General features: G+C 34.6%; 1 protein-coding gene across 1 annotated transcript in view; it reads right to left on the bottom strand.

The window, feature by feature from the left end:
• Positions 1-15,430, bottom strand: part of CCNT2 (cyclin T2) — a 48,070-nt gene that overhangs the window by 12,534 nt on the left and 20,106 nt on the right. Inside the window, 3 exon segments of the mRNA XM_007472025.1 lie at positions 1,865-1,927; positions 4,404-4,464; positions 6,266-6,394. Coding sequence (XP_007472087.1) covers positions 1,865-1,927; positions 4,404-4,464; positions 6,266-6,394 — 253 coding nt within the window.

Genomic DNA, 15,430 nt, shown 5'->3' with positions numbered 1-15,430 from the left:
TAGGGAAAATGTTCTTTTGTTAGCTGAAAGTGGTTTTAGGGGCAAAGGGAAAAAAATATACCAAACACGAAAGAACATTTTAAAAATGCAGTAAGATGCAAATTATAGTTACTTGAAATGTTAGTCAGACAAAATGATGTTAAACACATATGAGAGTCATACTAAAATTTAAGAATTGGTCACATTTTAAACATTAACAACAACAAAAAAATCAGATTTAAATATTTTGCTTTGCATGATATATCAAATTCATAGTTTTTGTAAATGTTTAAATTCTACTATTCAATTTTGCAAAATAAATGGACTTTAATGTCTCTAGCTTCTTTAGACAGGATTTAAGAGAAGCTGACTCAAATTTCACAATACTAAGTTGAAAATTCAGTTTCATTTCCTACTAAGAGTGTGTGTGTGTGTATATGCACATACACATACATATTTTTTAACCTACATTTAATATCTTCAACATCTTTCTTTACTAATCTCAACTTAAGGCAAATTATATGGCTCTCCATTATTTAAACAAAACAGCTTACCCTTTCAACTTTTCAGGAAAACAGAAATTCTCTAAAGCTCTATTTCTTAATCCAACATCTACAATAGTTATCTATACAATTCTATACTACACTGTAATGCTGAGGATGAGAAAGTGCTATAAAATATATAACCATGAAGAATAGAAAACAAAATTAAATATGTTCTAGTTTAGTTTATAAATGATAACATTTGCTTTTAGGATTAAAAAAATATAAATGGGATTTTTATTAGTCCATTTCTTAACAATGACAACTGTGGTACCAGATAACAGGTTTGTGTGTTTTTATATGTAGCCATTAGCATAGTAATAAAACCTTAACCTAAGTATAAAGTGAATTCAATTTAGAATGAATAAGAGAACAGTTAGGTAAACACTAGATTCAAGGCCTTCAAAAGTCTTACCCATTTTGTTCAGAATAAACCTAAACAAGTCTGGTGGTAAAGGAATGAAACTGCAAAATTTCATTTTCAAAAAGAAGTATCAGAAAAAGGCACACTAAAGGTTCCAAGTGGTTGCTATTAGTGTGTAACACTTCACATGGTAAACAGGAAAGTAGTAGTACTGCATGCATCTGTGTGAAAAATTATTTCTAGAGATACAATGATACACACACAGGATTCATTAACAAGAGTAGAAAAATATATACCACATGCTTTATAAGGAGTAAAGAAAACAATACAAAAACTTTGTACTCCTGTTTATAAAAGGTTTAATAAGTACATCACATGCTGTTATATATCATGCTATATAATAATTTCCTCATTATACACAAAAAGGAAACCATTTTTAGTAATGCTTAAGAACTTTGAAAAATGTATTAAATCAATTCTGTTCAAACAAACATGGGCAAAACATTTCCCAAAACGACAAATCCGCTAAGAAAGGCAATTTTTACCTGAAAGATTTGAAGCTGACCTCCCAATTCTTAAACCGTAATCACTTTTCAGGAAGTCAAAGTTTGACATAAATTGGAAATTAATACTATTTTCTGCACCTATATGTTAAATTTGGCCTACATCTTAAATACTACCTGAATTGGGATGGGCATAGCCCAATGGGGAAGTAGAAAGAGTCCTAATATTTGGAAGCCCTCTAACTTTTTGGGAAACAAGACTCTCACCTAAAGTTAAAGGAAGCTAATTCACCAGGAAGAACCAAAACTAGAAGTAGATGAATAGGCAGCTGTAGAACACTGAAAAATAATGCTTCAAAATGACATTTCTGCCATTTTAATAAAACTCAAGAAAAGGCTAGAAGAACAAAATAGCATTCAATTATCAATTATAGACAATAAAAAGCATTAAAACTTAACTTAAAAGTTTCACTTACCTCTTACTAACTGGGTACATTTCACCACATCTGTGTGTGGGTGTTCAATGGTGATCTCAAAACCTGAAATGAAAAGCACTTTTTTTCCCAATCACTTACCACTATAATACTTGCCTGAGAAATGCCACTCATAACCATAAACGTATATTTTTAATTATTAAAAAAACTCAAAGACCAAGTTTCTCATCACTGACATGTTTATTATACCCCCAATCATAAGAAATAATATCTTCTCAAAAATAGTGTTCCAATTATGAAAACTGACAAAGTTATTTAGAGATAAGTAATATGTATTCAAAATTCTCAATTACAATTAGTTTGAGACTATCCTCAAGTTAAAAACAAACTAAAATCATGACAAATACAATTATTAAGCTTGCCCCACAGTTTAAGCAGGGAATTCAACTATGTAACATATTTCTTAAATATATTCCAACTCTTTCAGAATATGTGAAAAGAACATTTTTCATAAATATAACCTTTGGGCCACAGTGGGAGAAATGACCTTTTAAATATGATCCTCTTATTTTCTCACTGTACCTTAGATCAATGGGTTTCAGTTAGCTTATAACTACATTTCATTACTAATAAAAATAAAATTGTTAAGGCAAGTGAACCTTATAGGCCTCAAGATTAAATCACTGTTTCTAAAACCAAAGACAACATATTGAAAAGCTATCATGTCCAGTCAACCCCTTAGGTAGGGCAGGGTTTTTCCGTTTCCTTTTTTTTTTTAAGTGGAGGTCGTTGTGTGGTGCCTTCAGCAGTAGTAAAGGAATAACATCCTAATAAACAGATTATCTGGATTTATAAAGTTATTGTGTGGTCTCTTCATATTTCTACTGTTATTAAACCTGCAAAATCGCACTTTAACAAAAGCCATTGTTATATCTTGTAAATTCTAATGCTCCCCTTAAAATAATGCTATTCATTCTCTGTGTTTAAGAATCTGTCATCAACAATATGAATACGATACATTGATTTCATATGATAAAATAACTATTTTAAAATGTTATTTTCCTTCAACTTTCATTATCTGTAAAATTTCATATTTATATAATAAAATGGTAACATGCTAAATAATTGGATTTGGAGGGCATAAAAATATTCTCACTTTTATTTTTATATCTTTATATTATAAAAACTTTCAACAAGTTATATGTGTTTCAAACAACCTACTTTTGTAATAAAATGAATCTGTCATGATGGAAAGCTATGATTATTAGACTTCTATTCAACATTTGGGAATGGAGTACAAATAAGATAAAAATAACTACCATAATAAATAATGATTATTTATGAAACACTATGTGGCAATTTTTTAAAAAACCAATCTTTCGGGCTTCCCTGGTGGCGCAGTGGTTTAGAGTCCGCCTGCCGATGCAGGGGACATGGGTTCGTGCCCCGGTCCGGGAAGATCCCACATGCCGCAGAGCGGCTGGGCCCGTGAGCCATGGCCGCTGAGCCTGCGCGTCCGGAGCCTGTGCTCCGCAACGGGAGAGGCCACAACAGTGAGAGGCCCGCGTACAGCAAAAAAACAAAACAAAACACAACAATCTTTCAAATTCAAAGTCACAATGTTATAGCTACATTATTATTCCACCTTGCACATACAGGATGGAGGTACGAAAGGTAAAGGAACTCTGACCAAGTTTAGAAAGCAAGTAAAGAGGCTTACACATTTAAGCGCAGATCTCCATAAAGCCTATGTTCTTCCCACTACACCCTGCTAGGTTCTTCCAGAAGTAATATATGACTGTACACAGTCAAAACCTGCTTAGGGCTCAATTTCCTCATGAGTAAAGTAAAAGATTAGAATAAACAATTTTTACAGATACTTAAGTTGCACAAACCTTGCAGACAATATAACTTTTAGACAAGGACGATCAACATTTAAATAACTACTATGTCACATTTAAATGATGTGATAGGGACTTCTCTAGTGGCACAGCGGATAAGACTCCATGCTCCCAATGCAGGGGGCCTGGGTTCCATCCCTGGTCAGGGAACTAGATCCCACATGCGTGCTGCAACTAAGAGTTCGCATGCCACAACTAAGGAGCCCACGTGCCACAACTAAGGAGCCCGCCTGCCTCAACTAAGGAGCCCACCTGCCCCAACTAAGACCCAGGGCAACCGAATAAATATTTTAAAAAATACAATAAAATGATGTGATAAATTCATAAGCTCTAGTACAGCAGGACTGCCATGTATGTTTATACATATTAGAGTCATACACCACAGCCCTAAAGGACCATTTTATTCCCTAATGAAAATCCAAAATGAAGCACAGTGTCTCAACTATCTGAAAATATAAGAAATCACACCGAAGGCTATGTTTGCCATTCAATTAAATGCTAAACAAAGTTAAATTTTAAAAAATGGCTTCCTTAGAACCAGGCAATACTATTCTGGCATCAAACTTTATTTTCAAATGAAACTTTCTTCAATGATAAAATTACTCCAGAAATCTTTTCCTTTATTTAGAATACTGCACTGAAGAACACACACACAAATAATACCTGACATAAGTACATACCTAGGGTTTGTAGCATTATGGTTTCAAGTAAAACCAGTTCTTGAGTCTGCTGAAGGTAAGCCTGCCAGGTAAAAATAATAATATTAAAATGCTTAATAAACATAACACTACTAGACTATGGGACTGTTAAATCTCATGAGTATTATAGATTCATTACAAACTACTACAAGGTAGTTTGGAAATATGAAGAAAATAAAACTGAGGGTGATAGAGAAAGCCTATTTTCTGTGATAATTCTAAATTCAATTACTTCTAATACAGGAAACTCTAAATTCAATTACTTCTAATACAGGAAATGTAAACAAAGCAAAACAAAACAAAAACCAATCTAAAAATAATAATATGAAAGGGGGTAGGTTAATTGAAAAAAGACATCTCCAGTCTGTAATGTAAAACTTTACCTAGGAATTGGTGCTTCAAGACTCATTAAGGACAGGAAGCACCAACCCAAGTAAGATTAAGTTCGAACTGGCCTTTGAAGAAAAGGATTTATCAACTCACTCTAGGATATTTCATGTAGTAATTCCTTGACTGTCACAGTAGGTCAGTGCGTTATTTTTTAGAATTAAATTCCTCTCTTCAGAAAAGACAAAATAAAACAATCCCTCAAACCCCTAGATTAAAAGAAAAAATTTTAGCTATAAAATACCAAAACAATGAACCATACACCTGTGGGGACAAAAACAGACGATCTTCTCCCTCAACTTCAATAAATCATTGCCCTAATGTAATTACTCGGGGAATAAAAGGTATGAAAACTTCCCTGCCATCTCATTCTTATATCATGGCAACTGACTAAGGTGATAAGAAAACTATATAAATATTCATTTCTAAGGACATATTGCTAAACTTAGAGTGAAAGCACCTTTAATTTTATTTATGCCCATTTTGAGATCACTGAGCCGAATTTTAAAACATAGATTTTTCTATTATTTGAACAATACCCTAAGCATTCACAAGAAATAATTCTGAATTTGTAAAGTTAATAGAAACTATAAGAAGTAACTTTAAATAATCATACATTCTCTATTATTGAATAGCTACATTAATATTTTAGTCCCTTAAAGCCAACATGTAGGATAAAACCTGTCATTAATAAAATCAGATATATTTAATTTGGACCTTAAACTTGATCCAAATCAAACTGAATTAATACAGTCTGGTAGTCATTCAGTAGTTAACAGTTCCTGATAAAGCAACTCACTTAGGAGTGCTAGAAAAAGGATTTCAAAGGCCCAAAATGCTAGCTTCTGTTTTAAGATGTCAGAACATTTTAAAATGGTGTTTTCAAACAAGGTCTATTGAAACATTGGTGATGAACAAGCTGCCTGTAAACCAGTATTACTCTTTAGGGAAACAAAAATAATTTCAAAATGACACTCATGAAAGCATGGTAAAATAAATCTTTATGTGTCAGAGAATAGTAGTAGCATACACGCATTAATAAAGGAACACTTCTATAAAAAGAGTAATTACTGGTCTAGAGATAAATCCAGAGGTTTTTCTATTCCCTCATTTGCCGACAATTTAAGAGAATTATATATCTCTGGTTTTAAATACACCCAAACGATGAAAGTGATATGATATACCCTCTACATATATCACAGGTTTGCTGTGAGGATAAACAACATGTGAAACACTTAAAAAGTACCTTTGAATCAAAGCTTTACATGATGCAGAATGACAATGAAATTCATGAACATAACAGGAAATATGTTTCTGTCAAATCACTTCCTGGTATTACATTCCTAAGTCGTAAGAGTAATAAGCAGCACTGGAAGGCAACACTAATCGAATTGTATTTTTATTAAATCTAAATAATGAAAAGGTTTCAAAACGCAAAACACCCAATTTTTACATACATCACATTTAGTATCCAGCAGTGGCTCTAGGGGATGAAGACAAGCATGTGCTACTTTGATAACATGTTCAAGTTTTCGAGCCTGTTCTTCTACTTTTGCAGCCAAAAATAATGCAGTAGGTGATATTATCTGTGGAAAAGATAAAATTTGGTGATCTAAAAACAAATTTTGGAAACACCTTCTACTTTCTAAGGGAGGGGGCATGCAAAAAAGGAATGCAATATCAATAGTATGAACTGAAGTTGGGCTATGACGAGATTAAATTTTTTAAGTTATTCATTAGATAGAACTAGTTACCTCAGTCTATAAAATCTGTTTTACTTGTTTTGCAAGTAGAATTCTAAAAGGAAAAAGACTTACACTTTAGCTAAACGAGAGTTTAAATAATATTAACGCACATTGTGGAGGTAAAGGAAAAAACTCAAGCAAAATAATGAAGCCAAAGCTTTAAAAAAAAAAAAGAAAGAAAGAAAAAAGAAAAGTGGGTAAAGTATACCCAGATTTTCCCTCCTTTGAGGCAGTCACCACTTACTAGGATTCTTTTAATCAATGCTTCATTTTGTGGCTAAGAGCTATACAATCTTGCTTAAGAGAGAAAAAGAACAAGAATCTACAAGGCAAAATAAGAGGATTCTGCTCCCTAATATCTCTATTACTTCAATACAGCAATATTAAAAGTAGCTAAAAAACCAGGGAATATAAACATGTAATAAGACAAACCAATAGAGTAGAAACCTTTCTAACTGGAGATGAAAAAATTAACTTTTTTTTTTTTTTTTTTAGCTTTAGTAAGTTATGTTCTTGGGATAGAAACATAAGAACATTGCACTATAAAGATACTGACTAAGAGAACACCAATTTTGAGCAAATATTTATCCAAAAACTTAGTAGTAAACCAAATAATTGCTGACTCAGAAAACTGGCATAATTTAAGTTCAAATAACATTCTAGGAATAAATACAAAAAATTTGTCATGAAAAGATAATTTCTAAACGTCAAGATTCAGGTACATTATTTTTCAAGAGATGAATATCTGAGTCTAAGTGCATCTGAGGGGTTATCAATCACTATACAGAAACAATGCCAAAAGAAGGAGGGGAGGAGAGAGGGGGGCATAAATCAAGCTACATGATTTGTGTAGTTAACATAAGGAGAATATTTGATACAGGGGAGGTGGATCTTTCTTCTGATAGCTTTTAAAACAACTTATAAATATCATTCTTGAGATATAAAATTTAATCACTGGATTTTGGATCTGAAAGGGGCCTTCTCTAGTCCAACTGCATTTGCAGATAAGTCAATGGAGTAAAAATGACTTCACGAAGTTCTCTTCCTGTGTATAAATCTTTAAAACATACCTAAAATTAAGTGAGTTTGGCTACAAACAACCAGCAATAATGTTACCTTAAATAGACTGAATAATTCCATCTTGGACTTTCAATTTATTTCAGTCTCTTAAAATTACAACAGGAAATGGTTTAAAAAATTGAGAATGCTCAGAAAAGCAAGTTATTCTTAGTTTTCATAAATATAGACTAAACTGTTATTCTTTACAACAGATTTAATTAAGCAATACCAAAATTAGTCAATATTCTTGAAATACCAGTTATCTGGCAGTCATCCAGGGCAGGGGGGCGTCCCTGAGATGTAGAAAGTGTAAGATAACTGAGAGTGGACAATTATCTTCTATCTGTTCTGTCATTCTGTCTACATACTGAAAATTTCTTACCACTGCTACCTAGTCTGTTTGATTAATTCCTTTTCTATTTAACAGCTTGCCTCAAAAGATCACACCCACCCAAGGTAAAATTCCCAAGTCAGAGCTAATTGCTCTTCTTTATTCAATAGCGAATGGTGTATTCCTCGATCATTGTACTTACACTGTACTCTAACTTGGGGTTTATTAATTTTGTCTGCCCTACCAGTCTAGAAGCAGCTTGAACACAGAGACTATTTATTCATTCGTGTTCCCATTATCCAGCATTGTGAGCTGCTGTTCAAAATGCCTGCCTAATGAATGACATGTGGATAATCCACATATTAATATAAAGGCACAATATTAAGTTCAGAGTATTCCAAATGTCACAACAAAAAATCTAAGAGCCAATGCCAAGGTAAGAAATGCAAGAAACACTCAATAAAATGAAGATACTCTCAGTTTCCCACAATCTCTCATTTATTATCTCGTTCATGTCTAAGAGGGAAATGGCTAAGTCAACCTCAAATGCTGGAACTCTTTGTCAAACAGTGAAGCAATACAGGCTCAAATGAAAAGTCAAATTAGACTGAACTTAATATTTAAACTGTCTTCCTAACACCAGATAATCCAAAATTTCTCTTACTTGCCTAAAGGGCACTTCTAAAAGTCTCCAATGAGTTTTTCTTGGTAAAATCTCTTAGGACTCCCAGTCACAGCTCCATCCTCTTCAGACTTTTTGTAAACCTCAATATCAAGAAGCACTTTCAAACCACATAGCTCTTCTCCTTAGAAGACAGTCTCAATGGACACAAAATATGCGTGCTAGTGAATGATTCTAAAATTCTACAAGAAAGTTTTAAAAATTAAGTATTCAAGGAGCTAAGCAATGATCTTCAGGATAGGTTCCTGGTTTATTTACCCACACTCCTCACAGAAGTCTTTCTGTTCTCCCTCTAAATAGGGCTCAATTCTCATCCTCCTCCAGTGCAACTAATACCCAACACTCTTCCAAAGTTCCTGGTGAAATCCACTACCTCCATTCACATTTCCTCCTCTACTGCCTGCAAACATCTTACTCCATCAGGGCTGTAAAAACAAAACAAAACAAAACACCTTTTTAGATACTTTGTGAATATCCATGCGAGGCTTTAATTTTAAGGATGACTAAGGAAGGTAATCAAACTAGGTACCACTGCTTTTTCTATGAAAAGCTGACTTTGTTGTGTAGCTTATTAAAACAAAAATAACTCAAAAACCTTTAAGTAACGACAATACTTCTAGTTGGTCGGTGGCTTTTAAAGGTGAGCATACTTCTGAAGGCAACAAACATTCATTAGCAAACTTGGTTCAAAGTAAAAGAATTCACACCAATATTGGAGTAGACATTTGGATGGTTCAAATGACCAATTACAAACGGAGACTCAGTTCACTGGGGACAGGGACCATGCACTATTCATCTTTTGTGTTCTGGTACTGAGTTTAATAAACTTTCTCAAGTTACTGTAACTAAAGGGAAGAAAAACTGATCTTTAAATAGTGTCCACAGTTTGTCACTCTAGCAGATGTACAACTATTTCAAGGGTATATTACATTCTCAAAACAAGACAAATTTCTACAGAAATATACCATACAAATGATGGAGAGGGGGAGGTAGAGGTGATGAAGCCAGCTGTAGCACAGTAGTCAGACTGCCTCAGTGGAATCCTGGCTCTGTTATCTGACTAGCCTAGGCAAATTACTTATTCTCTTTGTGGCTCAGTTTCCGCATCTGTAAAATGGGAGAAATAGTATCTGCTTATTAAGTTGTGGTAAGGATTAAATGAATCAATATATGTAAAGCACTTAGAATAGTGCCCCATTGTAATATGACTCAAATATTATTATTACTATGCTGCAAAATGAAACAACAGTTGTGTATTTTTAGGGTTGATCTTAAATTTAAAAAGTGATTTAACATGCTCATTAAAATTCCCTTCTTTCTTGCTCACCTTCTTTCTTCCACGGTTAAACTCAATTCTTTAAAGGATTCATTGTAGTCCTAACTAATAAGCAGATTCAAACACTGAAATGATGACACCTGACTTTACTTCAATGATTACACTTGTACTCCTCTCTTCCCTTCTCCCTCCAGCTGTTTTTACATTCTTCTCTTATTCTATTCCTTTGTATGTTTCCATTCCTACCTCTTGATCTGACTCCCTTCCTTCTCCATCTTTCTCCTCCTGCCCACTCCTGGCCGCTGTCTCCCCCTTCTGCTCATGATGCCCTCACTGCTGACATTCTTCACTCTCCATTGCTGGCTTCAACCTTGATAGTTGGAGGCAAGGTCAGTTTGCAGTAACAAAAAGCTTGGGTGATTTCTAAGTCACTGAAAATGGCTACATCAAAATCAGTTTCAAATAAATCATTCTGGTCTTTATTCTTTTAGTAGTTAATTTTCTGCATACACTGTGTATACATTTTTTATTTAAGAACTAGCCACAGCTGTTTTATTACTCTTCAACTTTAAATCTCCTAATGCAAAAATGCCCTAACAGAAGCAAAGACCTCTAAGTCTGCTTTCTATTTGCTAATACATCATCAACAAGCTTTTTCTAATCTTTTCTTAGGTTTCATCTTTAGGTCCTACAGGCTGGTGAGGCCATTTCTGCCTTGTCCCTTAACTGCCCCAACACTTCCTGTCCCTTAAGAATAGGAGTAACAATTTTCTGTGCCTTGAAGACGCTTCATTAATAAATATCCAGCTAGTTCTAGATAATACCACAGTCTGAATCTGGAACTCACTTCCCTATGGCTATAGTTAAGGAAAAGTGGTAATGGTATAACTTCAGCAAAGACTCATAGAAAGAGGATCCCAGAACAGGAAAAGTAAAGTAAAAACTTAGATATGAAGAAAAACAGCCCCCCCAACAAAGAAGAAAATGGAATAGGTCAAAATGTCCATTTGTTACTAAGAAAGATCACCAAGCTTCAACAAATTAAACCAAAATTCCAGTACAATGTTAAAAAGGGGTTTAAACCCTTAATTTTACTGCACTGAAAAGGCTGGCATTTCAGTATTACAGAAAATGTCATTAACTCACTCTGGCATTTTAGCTGTTTCCCACCCATATAATTATGTGTGAGTGTAATACTGTCAACGTAAGAAATTTTATGTTGAGAATTTAAAAAAATCTTCAGGTTGGATGTTATTTGGAACATCTAGTTACATTTAAAAAAGAGCTGGCTTAATAAAGACTGAAAAAATACTAGTATTCAGTATTGCTGAAAAATAGTACTGATGAAGAGAACAGGGCTTGATTTCCAGAGTAATTACATTATATTTAAATACATTTAATATGCTTAACACAATTTGGCATTTTAAAATTTATTGAGGAGTACCTCATCATTATGAATTTGTTACAAAAATGAAAATAAAATCAATTTATAGTTTAAAATACCCTTAGCATTTCAAATGTTGGTGTTCAACTCTCCCTTACATATTCAGCTCCCACCAGCCCATAATAAACAATCATAGTACTGTGAAATAAGAACATTAACGTTGCATATGTATTCTAACATACCACATAAACTTTAAAAAAACCACTTTTCTTCAGATGGCTAAACAAACAAAAACTAATATTATAGAAGAATTAATACTGTGAAGATGGCCTGATTCTCCAAATTGATCTACAGATTCACACAATCCCTGCCAAATCCCAGCTTCTTTTTTGCAGAAACTGACCAGCTGATCCTAAAATTCATATGGAAATGCAAGGGACAGAGAATAACCAAAACAACCTTGAAAAAGAAGAACAAAGTTGGAAAGACTCATACTTCCTGAATTCAAAACTTACAAGCTACAGTAATCAAGACTATGTGGTAATGCATAAAGACATATAGGTTGTGGAATAGAACAAAGAGTTCAGAAATAAACATTATATTTATGGTCAACTGATTTTTCAACAAGAGTGTCAAGATAATTCAACGAACAGTCTTTTCACCTAATAGTGCTGGGACAACCATATAATCACATGCAAAAAAATGAAGTCCATCCCTCCCTCTTTAACACCACAAACCAAAAGCAACAGAAAATGGATCACAGGCCAAAATGTAAGAGCTAAAGCTATTTAAAATAACTCCTGTAAGAATACAGCAATAAATCTTCATGACTTTGGATCAGGCAATGCTTTCTTAGATATACCAAAGCACAAGTGACAAAAGAAAAATATTAATAAATTGGATACATGTGCTACAAATGACACCATCAAGAATGTGAAAAAGACAAGCAATGGAATGGAAGAAAATACTCCCAAATTATTTTTCTGATAAGCGATTATTACCCAGAATATATTAAGACGTCCTACAACTTAGATTTTTTTCAATAAATACATACTACAGTGCCTTACCAACTGCAGTGGGTTGAATCCACAGATGTAGAACCTTGTATACACAGGGCAGGGCAACTGTAAAGTTCTATGCATATTTCCTAGCGTGTGGGGGTGGGGTCCCTAAACCCTGCACTGTTCAAGGCTTAAGCATATACAAATAGCCAACACACACATGAAAAGATGCTCCAGACCATTAATCACTATGGAAATGCAAATCAAAACCACGAGATACTACTGTACACTCACTAGGATAACCATATAAAAAAGCTATCCAAGGGACTTCCCTGGTGGTTCTGTGGGTAAGACTCCTCACTCACAATGCAGGGGGCCCGGGTTCAATCTCTAGTCAGGGAACTAGATCCCGCATGCATGCTGCAACTGAGTGTCCACATGCAGCAACTAAGAAGTCCACATGCCTCAACTAAAAGATCCCTCACGCCACAAGGAAGATCCCACGTGCCACAACTAAGACCCGGTGCCGCCAAAATAAATAAATAAATAAATTAAATATTAAAAAAAAAAAGCTACCTAAGATTATTGAGGTCTAGGTTTACCATACAATCCAGCAATTCCACTCCCAGGTATATACCCAAGAGAAAACATAACCTTAACTCCATATAAAACCTTACACAAGAACGTTCACACCAGCATTATTCACAATAGCAAAAAATTTGAAACAACCTAGATGTCCACAAACTGATAAATGGATGAATAAAATGAGGTATATCCACACAATGAATGGAACGTTACTCAGCAGTAAAAAGGAATGAAGTGCTAATATATGCTACACCATGGGCGAATCTTGGAAACATTATGCTAAGTGTAATACCACATATTGCATAATTCCATTTATATGCAATGTCCAGAATAGGCAAATCTACAGAGACAGAATGGTTGTCCAGGATTGGGAGGGGGGAGAAAAATCAGCAAACTGCTAATAGGCATGGGGTTTCTTTTTGGGGTGATGAAAGTACTATACACTTAGATTGTGATAATGGCTGCATAACTCTATAAATATACCCACTGAATTGCACATTCTAAACTGGTGAATTTAAGGTATATTTTCATCGCCCCCAAAAGAAACCCTGTGCCCATTAGTTCACATCACATCTATTTCCTTAAATATGACATACATGGAGTACTTAACATGCCAGCTTTACAACTAGAATCACAACTTATATTTAAGTATAATGTATTAAGTTAATGCCCCCAAATGCTGTGGGGTGGTAAGGATGTTTCTATCACTTTCCTCATTCCCTAGAATGTGTATACATGTTTATAGTAGAATGTATAGTGATATAATCTGATTTTCACTTAAAAAAATTACTGTAAACAATTTTAGGTACTAAAAATATCATTGTTATGCCTTCAAAATCAGTTTATAAATTACATAAAGTCAGTCTTCATACAGAGACCTTTGTGTGCCTTGGCTAATGCAAACACTCTCTGCATATTTGTTAACATAAAAATCTGCTCTATTCTATAGACCAGACTCAGTTTAGAATTACTACATCACCAAATTGTATAAAATACTTTCTTAGTTCTGGGACAAATAAGCTAAAGCCATCAAAGAAGCATATGAACTAACAAGACTAGCAGACACAAGTATGTGTGTGTGCACGAAAAAAAGTATGAATTGTATGAATATTTTACAATCATTTAATTTTGAGGGAAAAAAGCTGCTTCATGAAGACTTTATAAAGACTTGTATAAGATATGGTCAATACATTCCATCAGTCAACATATGTAACTAGACATATAGAGCACCATGTTTCAAAATAACCTTAAAGCTTTTTTTTAAACCTTTGAGCTCTTTTCAGAATCAATCTGAAAAAAAATCTAACAAGAATATCACATGCTTTCATATGTCTATCAAACTTTCTCTGATGGATCTTCCGCCTTGCTTACCCAAATCTCCACAGAAAATCAGAGTAACAAGATAGCAAAACCAAGAGCCTATGGATGCTTATAACCAAACCACTTAACAAGGAAATCCCAAAATACAAATGGGAGAGGAGAAAACAGGCTACTGTAACCACAATACCTACAGTATCAGCATCTATGCAATAAGGAAAGGGAAGTAATGGGGCATGTGCTGGACTTGATAACAGAAGAAACTCAAAGTAGCCAACAGGCATTCACTGGAAACCATGGCAGGCCAATTTGATAACAGCAGCTAAACCTGGGAAAAATTTTGTCAAGTCCAATTAAGTGGATGAATGCATGAGGCCTAGAATAAGGCTTAAAGGGTTGAAGCTAACTTCTATGAACTTTTGAAACTGATCTCCCAAGGCTCTCTTCCAGGACTCCATATTGAAGAAAAACTTCTGGGAACAAAAAGCAAAATTGGCAAGATAGGTACAAGGCAAAGCAGAGATATAAATGAGGTAGGGGAACATAGCCAGGAAACCCCAGAAAGCAACCTGCTACATTTCTGAATATTACACAAAATAACAGTGAAGTTAGAAAAGCCCCTCTGAAACACATCTACTTAAAACTCAGGAAAACTAATCTCTGAAAAAAGTGAGTATCACAAAAAGTATTTAGGTCTTACAAAGATACTATAAGAAAAAAATTAGAAGAGTTGTCCCTAAGCAACAAAAATCAGACTAGAAAGAACTGCTTAAAAAAAAATTCAACAAATGGTACTGAGTAAAAAATATCCGCATGCAAAAATCACACCCTTACCTTACACCATATAAAAAAATTAGCTCACTATGGACCAAAGACTTAAATGTAAGAACTAAAACTATAAAACTTAGAAGAATACGGGAAATAATTTTGGATTATAATTTTGGATTTGGCAATGATTTCTTTTTTTTTTCCCCCCGCAGTACGTGGGCCTCTCACTGTTGTGGCCTCTCCCGCTGCAGAGCACAGGCTCCAGACACACAGGCCCAGCGGCCATGGCTCACGGGCCCAGCCGCTCCGCGGCATGTGGGATCTTCCCGGACCGGGGCACGAACCCGTGTCCCCTGCATCAACAGGCGGACTCTCAACCACTGCACCACCAGGGAAGCCCAGCAATGATTTCTTGGATATGACACCAAAAGCACAGGCAACGGGCTTCCCTGGTGGCGCAGTGGTTGAGAATCC

Source organism: Lipotes vexillifer, unplaced genomic scaffold (assembly GCF_000442215.2).
Source record: "Lipotes vexillifer unplaced genomic scaffold, Lipotes_vexillifer_v1.1 scaffold233, whole genome shotgun sequence".
In the NCBI taxonomy this organism is placed as follows: Eukaryota; Metazoa; Chordata; class Mammalia; order Artiodactyla; family Lipotidae; genus Lipotes; species Lipotes vexillifer.
Note: the sequence above shows the minus strand (reverse complement) of the source record. Positions and strands in the feature narration are given on the sequence as shown.